Raw genomic sequence first — 14,601 nt, 5'->3', positions numbered from 1 at the left:
CGAATCCGTCGCGTGCCCAGGAGTTGGAGGAAAGCGGCAAAAAGCCTCGCTTCGAACTGGGCGCCACGGTCCGTGGTGACGACAGCTGGGGCTCCGAAACGGGCAACCCAGGTCGAAAGGAAGGTCGAGGCGACAGTGGCGGCGGTGGCGTCGGACATGGGGGCCACTTCTGGCCATCTGGTAAAACGATCGACGGCAGTTAGGAGGTATCGATGTCCAGCAGAGATGGGGAGGGGTCCGACTATATCAATGTGGACATGTTCGAAGCGGGAGTCCGGGGGCAGAAAACGTCCCAGTGGTGCAGACGTGTGCCGCGTGATCTTTGACCTTTGACACGCGGAACAGGCGGCTGATGTGTATAAGCGGTTAATCTTATCGCGCGTGTTGTGATTCTGTTCCACGTGCCTACATGTCTGACCTTGATAAGCAGCGCCGCCTAACTGTGTATAAGATCGCGCTGTAGGTGGTTCTGAGTCTTTTGTACTTTCTACGTGGCTCCGAGCTGTCGGGCCATGATGTGCCGAAATTAAAGAACTTCTTGTTGGATGTTCCAAGTGTTCCGTGTGACTATGGACATACACAACATATATGGCGACGAGCTGGTGGAGCGGTACATCTGGCATCATGAACGTTTGGTCTGCAAAGGATATTCTTCATGAACACTAGTGACAGCAAGGGTTTGGTTCAGCAGCAGCCGGAGCCAGTTCCGACAAGCAGCAGTATGGCTACAGGTATGTCAGCCCTTGGCAACATTGAACCTTTCGACGAGTCCGTTTCCGATTGGAAGACTTACGAACAACGCATCACAAGTTATTTGAAAGTCAACAAAATTTCCCCGGAATTAGAAGTCGATGCATTCATCACGTTGATTGGACCAAAAACGTATAGACTACTGCAAGATTTAGTGTCTCCATCGGAACCAACTTCAAAAACTTCGGATGAGTTAAAGTCAGCCCTACGAACGCATTTGTCACCACAACCATCAGTAATTGCTGAGCGAGCAAAGTTCCATGTTAGAAAACAAAAAGAAGGCGAAACAATATCTGAGTTCGCCGCTGCGTTGAAGCACCTCGCGCAAACCTGTAAATTCGGCGCAACTTTGGAAGAGGTGATGAGGGACCGCTTCGTGACAGGGTTGTCGCGCATTGATATTCAGAAATGCTTGTTCGCTGAAGATGAGTCATTAACCTTGAAGCGTGCACTGGAAAAAGCACTCTCATTGGAACAAGCGAGCAAGAATGCAACAGACTGTCACAGTGATATGAGTGCTAACCAACAGATTCAGCGACTTCGGAGCGAAGGAAAAAACTTTCCGTCGAAACATAAACAGTGTAGGGGTTGTTATCGCTGCGGAGGTGAAGGCCATGAAAGTAAAGATTGCCGATATCGCAACTTCGCATGCTTCAAGTGCGGGAAAAGGGGACATATTCAAGCAGCATGCATGTCAAAAGTGAAAGAATTGCGTTTTCCCAAGGCGAAGTCTGTCAAGCCCATTCGCAACTTGAGTTCAGAAAACCACGAAGATTCATTTTCGCACTTGCGTGCCCTAAAGGGTACGGCATCTCCCATTTGCTTCGACATGACAGTAGAAGGGCAACTTCTTAAGATGGAGCTGGACACGGGGGCAGCTGTTTCCGTAGTTTCGGAAAATGTTTACAAGGAACTGCTCCAACACAAGACATTAGAGCATACCGATGTTGTTCTCCGTACCTACACGGAAGAGGCCATAAAGCCTTTAGGGGTTGTTGTGGTCAACGTAGACTACAAAAGCAAACATTACTCGCTACCACTGCATGTCTTGGACAAGTCCGGGCCATCGCTGATCGGCCGTGATTGGCTGCGCCATATCAGACTGGACTGGAGCGTGCTCCACAAGCTTAACGCCGTAGAAAGCAGCAAGGCGTCGTGTACAGAAGCCGCAAAAAGACTGTTTTCGAAGTATTCACAGCTCTTCAACAATGAACTGGGATGCATAAAAGGAGAAAAGGTGCAGCTGCGTCTCAAACAAGGAGAAAAACCAAAATTCCTCAAAGCACGACCAGTACCATTTGCCTTGCGCCCTAAAGTAGAAAAAGAGCTGAAGGCTATGGAAGAAATGGGAATCATTAGCCCGGTTATGACATCGGATTTCGCTACCCCAGTGGTTCCTGTCGTAAAGAGCAACGGCCAAGTGAGGCTATGCGGGGACTACAAAGTGACCATCAACCCACTACTTGAAAGCGTGCAGTACCCGCTTCCGCGAATAGACGACCTTTTGGCGGACCTGGCAGGGGGCGTCAAGTTCTCTCGGATTGACCTCAGTCGCGCGTATCAACAGATAGAGGTTGATGAAGATTCCCGAGACTGCCTAACAATTAACACTACTCTTGGACTGTACCGAGTAAACAGGTTGCCGTTCGGCATCACTACAGCACCCGCGCTTTTTCAAAAAGTAATGGACACAATGCTCAAGGGGTTACGCGGGGTGACGTGTTATCTGGATGATATTCTTATCACTGGCAATTCGGAACAAGAGCACCTAGAGAACCTGGAAGCTGTTTTAAAAGTCCTAGTACAACGGGGCGTACGTGTTCGCCCAGAAAAGTGCGAATTCTTCAAGGAGTCCTTGGAATATCTAGGACACGAAATTGATTCTACAAGCATCCGACCATCAGCAGATAAGGTTAAAGCATTGTTGTTGGCACCGCATCCAACAGATAAGAAGCAGTTGAAGTCGTTTATCGGATTGATAAACTATTACGGGAAATTTCTACCTCGGTTATCGACGGTGTTGCATCCTCTGTACCGACTACTACAAGAAAAAGTGACTTGGCTGTGGGACGTGGAGTGCCAGCGTGCGTACTCACAAGTGAAAGACTTGCTCGCGTCATCAGCAGTGCTTGCGCATTACGACCCCGACAAACCAGTTCAACTGAGCTGCGACGCATCTCCGTATGGACTAGGTGCGGTACTTTCTCACGTGTATGACGACGGTTCAACACGACCAGTAGCTTACGCTTCTAGAACTTTGTCAGACTCTGAAAAAAACTACAGCCAACTAGAAAAAGAGGCGCTCGCGCTTGTGTTTGGTGTTAAGAAATTTCATTTTTATCTTTTCGGAAGGAAGTTTGTGCTTGTAACTGATCACAAGCCTTTGCAGTGTATCTTCGGCTCGAAAAAGGGGATACCGACGATCGCCGCAGCGAGGATTCAAAGATGGGCAATCTCGCTTTCTGCGTACGACTACATCATCAAACATTGTTCTTCGGAAGAAAACAGTGCGCCTGACTACTTTTCGAGACTTCCACTCCAGACAACGCGACAAAACTTCCGGGATGAAGTGGATTCGTTTTTCACGCTTTGGCTCGACACTTTACCAGTTACCAGCAAGGACATCGCAAGAGAAACGACGAAAGATCCTCTCCTTTCCCGAGTACTGGAGCACACCATGATTGGCTGGGCAGCTGAAATTAAGGATCCAAGCCTGAAGCCCTTCTTTCAACGCCGGAATGAATTGTCCGTACAGCAACGGTGCCTCATGTGGGGTCTTCGAGTGGTAATACCGCTGAAGCTGAGGAACAGAATACTAGATGAACTACACAGCAGTCACCCTGGAGTAATCAGAATGAAAGAACTGGCACGTAGCTTCATCTGGTGGCCGCATATAGATACGGATATTGAGACAAGAGTACGGAATTGCGACGACTGCCAACGTCACCGTAACGAGCCTGCTGCAGCCCCTGTACATCCATGGGAGTGGCCAACCCGACCATGGGAACGGATCCACGTAGACTTTGCGGGACCTTTCCAGCACCACAACTTTCTTGTTGTAATGGACGCACATTCGAAATGGCCAGAGGTTTGGCCCATGTCGTCAACAGCGACGTCAGCAACAGTGGAAAAGCTACGGGACTGTTTCAGCAGGTACGGCATTCCTGAGACTATTGTTTCAGACAACGGTCCGCAATTTCGGTCTGAAGAGTTTAAGTCCTTTCTGCGCAACAACGGAGTTCGACACATAACATCGGCTCCGTATCATCCGTCTACGAACGGTCTTGTGGAAAGATTTATACAGTCGCTCAAGCAAAGTTTGAAGAAAAATCCGGTAGGTCCTCTTCACCTGAGGCTCTACAATTTCCTACTTGCATATCGTACGACTCCACACGCTACGACACGGGAATGCCCAGCAACATTAATGATGGGGAGACGAATTAGGACACGTTTGGACTTGGTGAAACCGTCAGTATTGTCTGAAGTACGTCACAAACAATTCAAGGGAAGTCTCCACCGACGTTCAGTGGTGCGTAACTTTTGTGAAGGACAAAGGGTGCGTGCGCGAAATTATCGCGGGCTTCCGAAGTGGTTATCTGGTGTTATTGTGAAGCAGACAGGCCCAGTGTCTTTTGTTGTACGAGTTGCTACTTCCAGGGGCACACTTCTGTGGAGAAGGCACCAGGATCAACTTCTGGATGCGGAGCAGGGCGTTCCACCTGGAACTACGTCCTCCGAAGAATTGTGGTGGGATTCACCTTTAACTGCTCCGGGTGATCGCAGCAACACTTCTGTCGTCGACGCAACGCAGCCATCTTCATCGGGAGAAGGGTGCCAAGGAGCCCATTCAGTTTCAAACGGTGAAAGAAGATACCCGCAGAGAATGCGGAAACCGCCAGACTTTTATCGCTCAAGTTAAAGTATCTCGGTTATCGTTTTTTGTCATAAAAGTGTATAGTGTGGCATCACTACTATTTTTAAACTTCGAAGTAAGATGTTATAATTGAAGATAAACTACTTAACATTAACTTAACATTAAGAAGGGAGGAATGATGTGTATAAGCGGTTAATCTTATCGCGCGTGTTGTGATTCTGTTCCACGTGCCTACATGTCTGACCTTGATAAGCAGCGCCGCCTAACTGTGTATAAGATCGCGCTGTAGGTGGTTCTGAGTCTTTTGTACTTGCTACGTGGCTCCGAGCTGTCGGGCCATGATGTGCCGAAATTAAAGAACTTCTTGTTGGATGTTCCAAGTGTTCCGTGTGACTATGGACATACACAACAGCGGCTACCCAAGATCGGATATCTGCGCGCATCTTCGGCCATACAAAGCGGGTAGCAATCAGTCGCTGTGTTGGGCGCGCTCCTGGGTGCGATAGGCCATGTAGCGAGTCGACAACTGCGCGGCGGAGGTCGGGTGGCACGTAAGGACGAGGTGGAGTGGTGCTGGTGTCACAGGAGAGTAGAAGGTCTGTGCCGGGAACGGGAAAGTCGTCAAGACGCAGAGATGTTGTCGAGCTACGCAGGGCCTCAAGCTCGGGGTCATTGTGCTGGGCGCGGGCTAGAGCTTCTGACGATAGCGTCTGGACGGTGGCTACGCGACTCAGGGCGTCTGCTGGACCATTTTCCGATCCGGAGACGTGCTCAATGCGAGAGGTAAATTCGGCTAGAAAAGCGAGGTGGCGCGTCTCACGAGGAGAATAGCGGCTGCTGGCCGATCGCAGGGCGTATGTCAACGGCTTATGATCAGTTAGAATGGTGAAATCCCGGCCTTCCAGGAAGTACCGGAAGTGCTTGACTGCGAGGTAAGCGGCTAAGAGCTCCCTGCCGAAAGTGCTATACCGCGTCTCCGCGGGCTTCAGGGCCTTTGAGAAGAAAGCAAGAGGTCGCCAGCCTGTTCCGACGTGCTGCTGCAGCACGGCGCCGACAGCTGTTGCGGAGGCGTCGACCATAAGTGCGGTGGCTGCATCGGGCGTGGGATGGGCCAGTAGGGTTACCGATGACAGCAGCGACTTGATGGACGTGAAGGCGTCAGAAGCAGCGTCGGTCCAAGAGAGCGGAAAGGAAGTGTCCCGCTACTTCCGCTTGCGGCTCTTGCGACCGCGGGAAGCGTGGTCTTGGGACAGCATTGCTTCGAGGGGGCGCAGCGTGTGGGCACAGTGTGGGACGAATCGCCGATAAAAGTTGACGAGTCCTAAGAAACGCCGGAGCTGGCGCACGGACTGAGGTTGAGGAAAATCGAGGATGGCGGCGATCTTCTGCGGAAGCGGAGATATGCCCTCGGCAGAGACAGTGTGACCGAGGAACTCTAGAGATGGTACTCCGAACTCGCACTTCGCGACGTTGACGATGATCCCGTGTGCAGCAAGCCGTGAGAAAAGTAGCCGGAGGTGTTCGATGTGCTCGGCAGGGTCTCGACTGGCAACGAGGATATCGTCTATGTACGCGAAGACGACCGGCAGGCCTCTGGTAACGGGGTCTATGAACCTTTGAAATGTTTGGGCGGCGTTCCGAAGGCCGAACGGCATGCGGACGAATTCGAAAAGGCCGAACGGGGTGGTAATGGCCGTTTTCGGCACGTCTTCGGCGGCGACGGGTATCTGATGGTAGGCCCTCGTAAGGTCAATTTTCGAAAAGGTTCTCATGCCGTGGAGGTTGCCGGTGAAGTCTTGAAGACGCAGGAGGGGATAGCGGTCAGGAATGGTAACTAGGTTTAGGGCGCGATAGTCACCACAAGGCCTCCAGTCCCCGGTCTTTTTGGGGACCATATGGAGAGCCGAGGACCAGTTGGCGGAAGAAGGGCGAGCGATGCCGATCTCCAGCATGTGCTGAAACTCGGCCCTGGCAATCTTCATTTTCTCAGGTGCCAAGGGGCGTGGTCGAGAGAACACTGGTGGGCCGTTCGTCACTATGTGGTGCACAACCTCGTGGCTCACGGGCTTCGTCCAGTCCGAGGGCTGCGTGAGCGATCGGTACTCGCGGAGAAGTGCATCATAGGGAGCAGGAACGGCTGGAAGGGATGTTCCGCAGAGGTCGCGACAAGGTTGTGCGGCAGATATGGCGTGGACGTGAAGGTGGGTGGTGCCATCGACGAGAAGGCGGCGGGAAACGTTCACAGAAAGGCCGAAGTGATGAAGAAAATCCGCGCCGAGTATCGGCTGTGAGACGCTAGCGACGAGAAACACCCAGGGGAAGACTCTTCGTAAACCGAGGTTAACGTTGAGGAGCTGTTCTTTGTAGACAGGTATAGTAGTGTTATTAACGGCCATCAAGTGAAACAGCGGCTCACGACGCCGCTCATTAAGGGATGCGGGCAAGACCCTAACAGCGGCCCCGGTGTCGACAAGGAACCTAGTTTTGGTGGAACGGTCGACAACGAAGAATAGGCGACTTGCAGCTTGAGGAGGGGAAACGCCGGCCGCCATCAACGGTTCCCGGGTGAGTTTCCCGGCCAGCCGCAAGGGCGCGTACATCGCTGAGCGGCGTCGCCGAAGCGCTCATGGTACCAACAAGGTGGTGGGTTGGAGTCGTCGAACGGAGACTGGCTTCGGCCGTCTTGTCTTCGCGGAGAGTGGCGGAAACGACGGGAGCGGCTGGATCTTCTGGGAGACCGGCGACGGCTATCGGGGTAGCGCAGGGCAGCGACAGTCTCGGAGAGGCGTTGGATATCCGCTCTCACGGCAGCCATGTCGCTCGTACTCGCAAAGGCGGCAGGTGAAAGCGGCGGCAGCGTGCCCTGCTGCAGAAGGCCTGAAGAGGAAGTAGGGTGGTTATGGCCGACGGCGCTTATGCTTGCTGCAGGGGAAGCGACCTCCATGACCTTGTCGGCAATGCCGGCCAAGTCACAAAGTGGCAAGCTGGCGGCTGTAGTGAGAACCATCTGTACGGTTGGGGGTAGCCGTTGCAAAAATAGCTCGCGAAGCAGTGCTTCGTCGAAAGAGGCTGAGCGATCCGCCAGGAGAGCCTGCATGGCGCGAAGTAGCTGCGAAGGTCGTCGGCCACCGAGTTCTTCGGCATTCAAGAGCTGCTGCAGGCGCTTCCGCTCTGACATCATAGTCCGCTGGAGAACAGCAGTGCGCAACTGGTCGTAGGGCGCCTGAGGTGGAGGGCTTGCTATTAAGTCGGCAACGTCCATGGCTATCTCTGGTGGTAGGGAAGAGACGATGTGCTGGTACTTGGTGAGTTGGGAAGTAATTCCAGCGAGCAGGAACTGGGCTTCGACCTGCTGGAACCAGATGTGGGGTCCTCGATGCCAAAATGGCGGCAATTGAACAGCGACATGGGAGGCATCGCAGCAGCAGCGGGGGCGGTTGCGCCAGGCGGAGGGTGTTGCTGGTCGCCAGCAGGGTTCATAGCAGCGGTGTTCTTCTCCGGGTCACCAGAAATTGTGGAGCGAAGTAAACAAGGTGTTCACACCACAATTTGCGGGAAAGAACTGAGGGTTTATTGCAGTGGCGGTTGCCCCCAAAAACGAAAGTGGAAAAACGTGCAGCGTGCAGGCCGCGGCTTAACGATGGCGATGCGGGCTGCTACAAACGTACCTAAAGCAGTGGTCATGAGGCTCGTTCTGTTGCGCTAACGTAGCTGCGGCACGTACATCACCAGCGACTTGCAGAAGAAGCGGATCCGCCGAATATGGGCCGTCATCAAACATGTATATTCGTCGCGGGAGCTATTACCACGGTCCTTCAATACTCTTTCTGGTCAGGAAACTCCGCTCGAATACAATAGACTAGGTCACTTAGGGACAATTGCTCCCGCTTGGGGCGATCGCGTCGTTCGGGGCGAGACACCCTCGTGGAGCAGACGACGTTTCCGCAGCACTGCGTGTTTTCGGGGAATATTTGATGAGCTACTTTTTAAAGTTCATTTCGTGTTCATAGCAGAAATAATTAATTCTAGAAACGATTCATGATTTGAGCCGGCACATTTCAGTTCAGTGAACGTAAATTTACAGATTTGCTGCGTATATTGCAACTTTCGTTGTTGTCTTTCTTTGACACGGAAAATTTTACTTTTGCTCTCACTCGGGCCTCTCCATGGTGGTCGAGAAACGTATTATTGCATTTTGTTGCACAGTCACTCAATCCAGTGATATATTGTAGGCTAATGACGCTTTCCGTAGTTATTGCGTGAGGGCGAAACTTTCCAAACGCGTGATTTTCTTGTTTTCCTCGTAGCAGTTTGTTATAACTTGAACAGAGATAAAATGACGAGGTGATTCTATTTCAGCGCAGACAGATAAGACTATCAGACTTCAGAAGAAGTACGTATAGAAATCTTGTATTTTAATCGTCTAAAATGATCTGTGGCAGTATGAGAGCCGAGGGAGACACATGCTGCAAATCGCATGCCTCGATCGTTTTCGGCGAGGAAATAGCTTATATTGTTTTTTGATGTGGTGCAGTGCCATGCACAAGGTTTAACGTATCGTAGAGAGCAATTTTTACACACTTTGAGATGAGATGATGGGAAAACTCGTTGTGAGAGATCACAACAAAATGAGCATGTAGAATGATTGGTGCCTCCTGAATGTAGTTTGGACGAATACCCTGTACGGAGGAAACGATATGTTCCTTTGCCGATTCCAACAGGATTCAAGCCGGGTTATTAAATTAGCACGATAGAATTTGCTCTTGCTGAAGTATGGCCTGATAGCGCTTTCCGACTATAGAATTTGGCTGACAAGATTCATATGTCAAACTCAACGGCTACACTATCATCGCGTTGTAGATAGGCTCGACATATAAGTCAGGTCAGTTCCAGGGCATTTCACTGAACAAACTATTTAAAATGTGCAATGGAGTTTTACTTGGGAGGTCAGAAGGAAATTTTGGGATTGCCCAAAAACTTCGTTTAAGAGAACAACACGGTGGTATCTGGTAACAAAAAAATAAAAAAATAATAATGGTAAAATAAGATAAGATAAAATAAATAAATAAAAACGAAAAGAGATAAGCCGGGGGATGGAGACAAAATCTCTTGTGTTAGCTTTTCTCTTCAAATTCAGGATGAAGACAAGGAAACTGTATATTTTTAGCACTATACACGGCCATGAATGGGCTCTAGAGTCTATAGCTTATGGTCCGCAGAAGCTTTTGACGCCTTGCAGAAGCATTACAGAAAGAAAAGAAAAGGAAAAATGCATATATAAAAAGTGAAAAACATCACCCCTTCCTGTGCCTGCTTCCGGTGCAGCAAAAACTAATAGGTATGACCGGACTTCGTTTAAGCCGACTTGGCATTACATCTTTCCCCCCAACTTGTACCCCAAGACAAGTTATTGTATAAATATCATGTTGAATGATGTATATTTGGAAATTTTACGGTTCTTAGTCTTTGATGCTACTCATGTCGCACAGTAAACAACTTGAAGGAGCTCAACAAACCACGCTCATCGTAGTACATCTACAATAAGGCTATTAGCGAATGTTTCCCGTAGATCAAGTCATCTCTGTTTTTTACACAAATAAAAAATACCTTCATTCAGTCCTCGTCAAGCTAAGGCTCCCCCGTTAAGAGCCATCACGAAATGCTGCACGTTCGAATCAGGCGAAGTCTCCTTTATATGTGTAGATCATTCTTACATACGAACAGAGTGCAAAGATTGCACTAAACTTCAAGGACATTTAAAAAAGAACCTTTGCTTATGCACTCAAAACGCAAGCACAAAGAAAGAAAAAGTGTACACTTCCAAACACCCATAGAAACACTCTGCAAGCCATACGCGCAGGCACCACTCGCCGCTCGGCTGCCGAACTGAAGTTCTCGCGCGAGTTTCCTGACCAGAAAGAGTATTGAGTGACCGTGCTACTACTAAAGGCATTTGAGCAGCACGATGCGCCACTTCCGCGTTCCGAGTCCTCCATCTCCGTATGTGCCTTCTCATGCAAGCTGCAAGCCGCGGGGACTCTTCTGGCTCGCCGCGTTCTTATTGGTCAGATTCCTTGTGACGTTGCTAAAGATTCTCAGCAGGGAGTTCCGCTTGACGACCGCATCCGTCGTCTGCTGTAGCGCCGCTTACACACGAATTATGCAAAAAGTATTCCGTCGATCGGAATGGGACTTTCGGAGTCATGGTAAGTGAAGGACGGGGAATCTCATTTCACTGTGGTTTCGGAATCGATCTGTGGTCGATGCGACTGTCCCTTTAAGGTAAGTCAACCTAGCTGTGATGCATCGTACGACGCCTGCGTTTTACTCGTGTTTAACAATCGGAGTACATTCTGTTGAAGACGGTGGACGCATTGCAAATGGCGGCAGGAGAGGATCGGCTGCATCGGTGAAGCGACTATGTACGTTACAAGCGAAATTAATTGTATTCTTTCGTTATAGGTGACCGTGGGACTGTATCGGTTGCGAGGAGGTGAGTTACAAAATGGAGTACTATTCCAGCATTAATGTTGGAACAATACCAGCGTGTTATTCACTTCGGTTTCCTTACAGGTTGTTTCCTGTCTCAACGGTCACACATACGCGTGCAAGATTGGAACTGCTTCTCACATGGAATTGGCGGAATTGGTGTCTGTTGCCACTTGTTGGACAATTGTTCCTCGGCCATTTCGTTTGAGGAACCGTCATGTTCGTCAGTAAGGATCTTCATTGAGCTTTCAGTGCCAGCCTGTTTCGACGATTGTGTGTTCGGCGTTTGGAGGGCTGCCTGGTGCATCGGATCATCGGATGGGTTGTGTGTCCGTGCGACGTGTGCTCCATATGTGTGTGTTGGGATTAGTGAACCGTGTATGCTTTCCATTCGGCAAACAATGATGTACTGGATGCAATTTAAAGGTATGTGCAAGCCAATCAAATTTGGTGTTTCATGTTCGATGTGCTTGGAGCATTTTCTTCCTTGCTTTTTCCTTTTTTGCGAAGCGTGGAGGTAATTTTTCTGTTAGGGAACTCGAGAGGCGCAATGTGTTTCGCGTATTAGTGGGTACAAGTAACCCTTCGATACATCCGGTACACTGTGGCTCCTGGCGTCAGCAGGGATGTCGTACCAGTTGGTTCAGCGGGCACATGGCACCTGAAGCTTTCGCAGGCACCGCGTGCCCCTTGAAGTCATGTGATCAGACGGCACCTATCCGTCACTGGGTTTAGAGTGTGAAACCGAAACAAATCGGAAGGGAGGACTGGGTTCACAAATGGGCACTTGTTCGCTGTCTTCTATTGAAAGAAAAGTAGGACGGAATGGTCGCGTTCCTTTCAGGGACTATCCGAATCCCATCAAGACCGTGGCTCTCGGGCGCGACCTTGTTCGCTCCCCTAGCTGCGTAGTTTAACTCTACCAAATTGGTGCCGCTATCGAAGACTATGACGTCATTTGTTTATAAACAAGGAGATGTGTATTCGTCAAATGACGTAACAAGGGATGGATAGCGTTACGTCTACTCGTCCGTATCCCAAAAAAGCGTATTTTTCTATTAGCACTCTACACGTTATGAAGGATAAGTAGTGAACAATAAATTGTAAGTAGAATTACGAAGCGTAGAAAAACAATATTACACCTTTTACATCCGTAACTAAATAACTGCAGATAGGGGTTCTGACTAGAGCACTGCACGGGCCGACTTTTCCGGGCCCGGGCGCATCGAAAAATGGCCCGGCCCGACCCGGGCCCGGACCTTCATATTTTTATGCGGCCCGGCCCGGTGACCCAGTGACTAGAGCCCGGCCCGGCCCGGCGTCTAAGCAAATAGAGCCCGGCCCGGCCCGGCCCGGTGACCCGGCGAGTAGATCCCGGCCTAGTATTTCCAGCCGCGACGTACGCGTTTCTGGCGATTATCAAACAAATTTATAAGTAAATTTATAAGGAGAGAAGACAAACATACAAGTGATGGCGGTTTAACACCGTAGCCGCACGAGACCAAATTAAATCCAGAACGCACGGGGCGTTATCGTTACACTGTCAAGATTTTGCGGAGATAGAGCATGCTGTCGACAAACTGCTTCTCCCAGTCCCTATCCCTCTCACCAAGCTTTGCCAAAGTGATTGTGAAATATGTGAGGAGTGAGGAGCAATGTAAAGTGGCTTGGAGAATGTTCTAGAGGGTCGAATCATATGCATAATGCAGTACCCTTTGCTTGTCTTTGCAAAATATGCACAGGAATGACGCAAGCGCATGATGATATGAACTAATGCGTCTCCAATGTGTGGAATTAGCTGCGTGGCCCGGCCGGGCCTGACTCTCGGGAACATATTTGTCGGCCCGGGTCCGGCCCGGCCCGCGGTGGTGGCGTATTTTAACGGACCGGCCCGCGGTGCTGCCGTATTTTGTCGGCCCGGGCTCGGCCCGGCCCGGAGCACACAGCCAATAACAAGCCCAGCCCGGCCCGCGGGCCGGGTCGGGGGCCCGTGCCCGTGCAGTGCTCTAGTTCTGACCTCCTTTAAAGCTGCATTGGGGAAGGTACCAGGAAGGTCAGTCTGCCCAAATGTGCAGGACGCGCCCTTGTTACGCATATTCTTCGCGCATTGGCAGAGCGGTGCTGGTCAGGAAAATATGACACACTGTCGGCCCTTTCGCTAAACTGGGGGTACGGGGAAAATACCAGGGAAAAATAGTCAGCAGATAAGCCGCAGAGCGTCCAGGAAAAAGACAACATTCGCGCATAAGCCGCGGCTAGTGCGCGTTATGGTGCGAAAAGTTATGGTACTCTGTAGTAGACCCTCTAATGAGCATTACCTATACAATTTCTGTTCCGTTCTTTTTGAGAGAACTCAACACCGTTAAAGCTCACGAGAAAAGCTATAAAAACTCTGCAATAGAGCCTCTATTGAGCCTTGTGCAATAAAATTTCTATTGCGAAGGGAGCTGCTTCAGGACAGGAACCGCCGATATTTTGAACAGAGACTATTCTTCTTCTGTTGGTATCTGTCCCTTCTATGTTGTTCCAGCCTCAGAACATCAGTTTCTCTCTTGTTCAACAGGTGCCGCTTGCGTCGATTTCCGTCGTATGAATGTGTGTATGAGTGAGCAAAAAATGTAAGAGTGAAAGGAGGGTGAGTGAGAGTGAGTGGCTGGTTTGTCGTCCCTTCAGATGACGCACCCCGAAAGTCGCTGTAGAGGCGTGTTAGCTTAGCTCAATTGGTAGAGCCCTGGAACGGTAATCCGGAAGATGTGGGTTCGATCCCTACAGCTGGCTAACCTTTTCAGTGACTTTCATCTTTCATCGTTGATTTCTTAGGAAATTTGAGGCTTTGTTTGTATCTGTCCCTTCTATGTTGTTCCAGCCTCAGAACATCAGTTTCTCTCTTCACGGCTGTCTACCCTCAACATCCCCTGGCCATAAAATTCAAATATAAGAGGCGATATTTGCATAACGCTCGTCTTTGGATGCGCTCTCAACTGTTGCTATCATCCTCCGACGTCTCTAATTTTTCATATCTCGCCTTCGCCGATCACTGTGTTGTTGTGAACCTGTTGCCAGGTGACCAAATGTCTGTTGTCACGGTGCTAGAATCTTGCAATGTCGGCATGTGGGGTTGGTGTGTGCCGTTTTCGGCTTGCCGCTGTTGGCTTCGCGGCACCTGCATGTAGACATGCTGGCGACGAGAGGGCCAATAGCGTCGTCAGTTAGGAAATCTTTGTCATAATTGGGAGCTTACATTGCGCTCCCAAGTTCCCAACACCAAGTATTTATTCAGCGCGCAGAAATGTACGAAGGAACAAACATCCTAGCATTGACATTGAGAAATACGTGTAGCTAAGTGAAGTTTTAATGGCTACGACGTGGAATTTCTCCGGCTTCCTGCACATTTTGACCCCCTCACGCATTCAGCCACGAGGATGAGTTTTTCCACTGTAGTCGGGAGAACTGAGGACCGTCGCGCTCTTTGTATTGCACCGGGCACA

The 14,601-nt window shown here is 50.2% G+C and overlaps 1 protein-coding gene across 1 annotated transcript; it reads left to right on the top strand.

Annotated features, from left to right (window-relative positions):
* The first annotated feature begins 655 nt into the window (after positions 1–655).
* Positions 656–4,669, top strand: LOC135392308 (uncharacterized protein K02A2.6-like). Its single transcript, XM_064623024.1, has one exon. It carries the CDS (start codon positions 656–658, stop codon positions 4,667–4,669), a length of 4,014 nt encoding a protein of 1,337 aa, XP_064479094.1.
* Positions 4,670–14,601: the final 9,932 nt, after the last annotated feature.

Source organism: Ornithodoros turicata, chromosome 4 (genome assembly GCF_037126465.1).
Source record: "Ornithodoros turicata isolate Travis chromosome 4, ASM3712646v1, whole genome shotgun sequence".
NCBI classification, from domain to species: domain Eukaryota; kingdom Metazoa; phylum Arthropoda; class Arachnida; order Ixodida; family Argasidae; genus Ornithodoros; species Ornithodoros turicata.
Note: the sequence above shows the minus strand (reverse complement) of the source record. Positions and strands in the feature narration are given on the sequence as shown.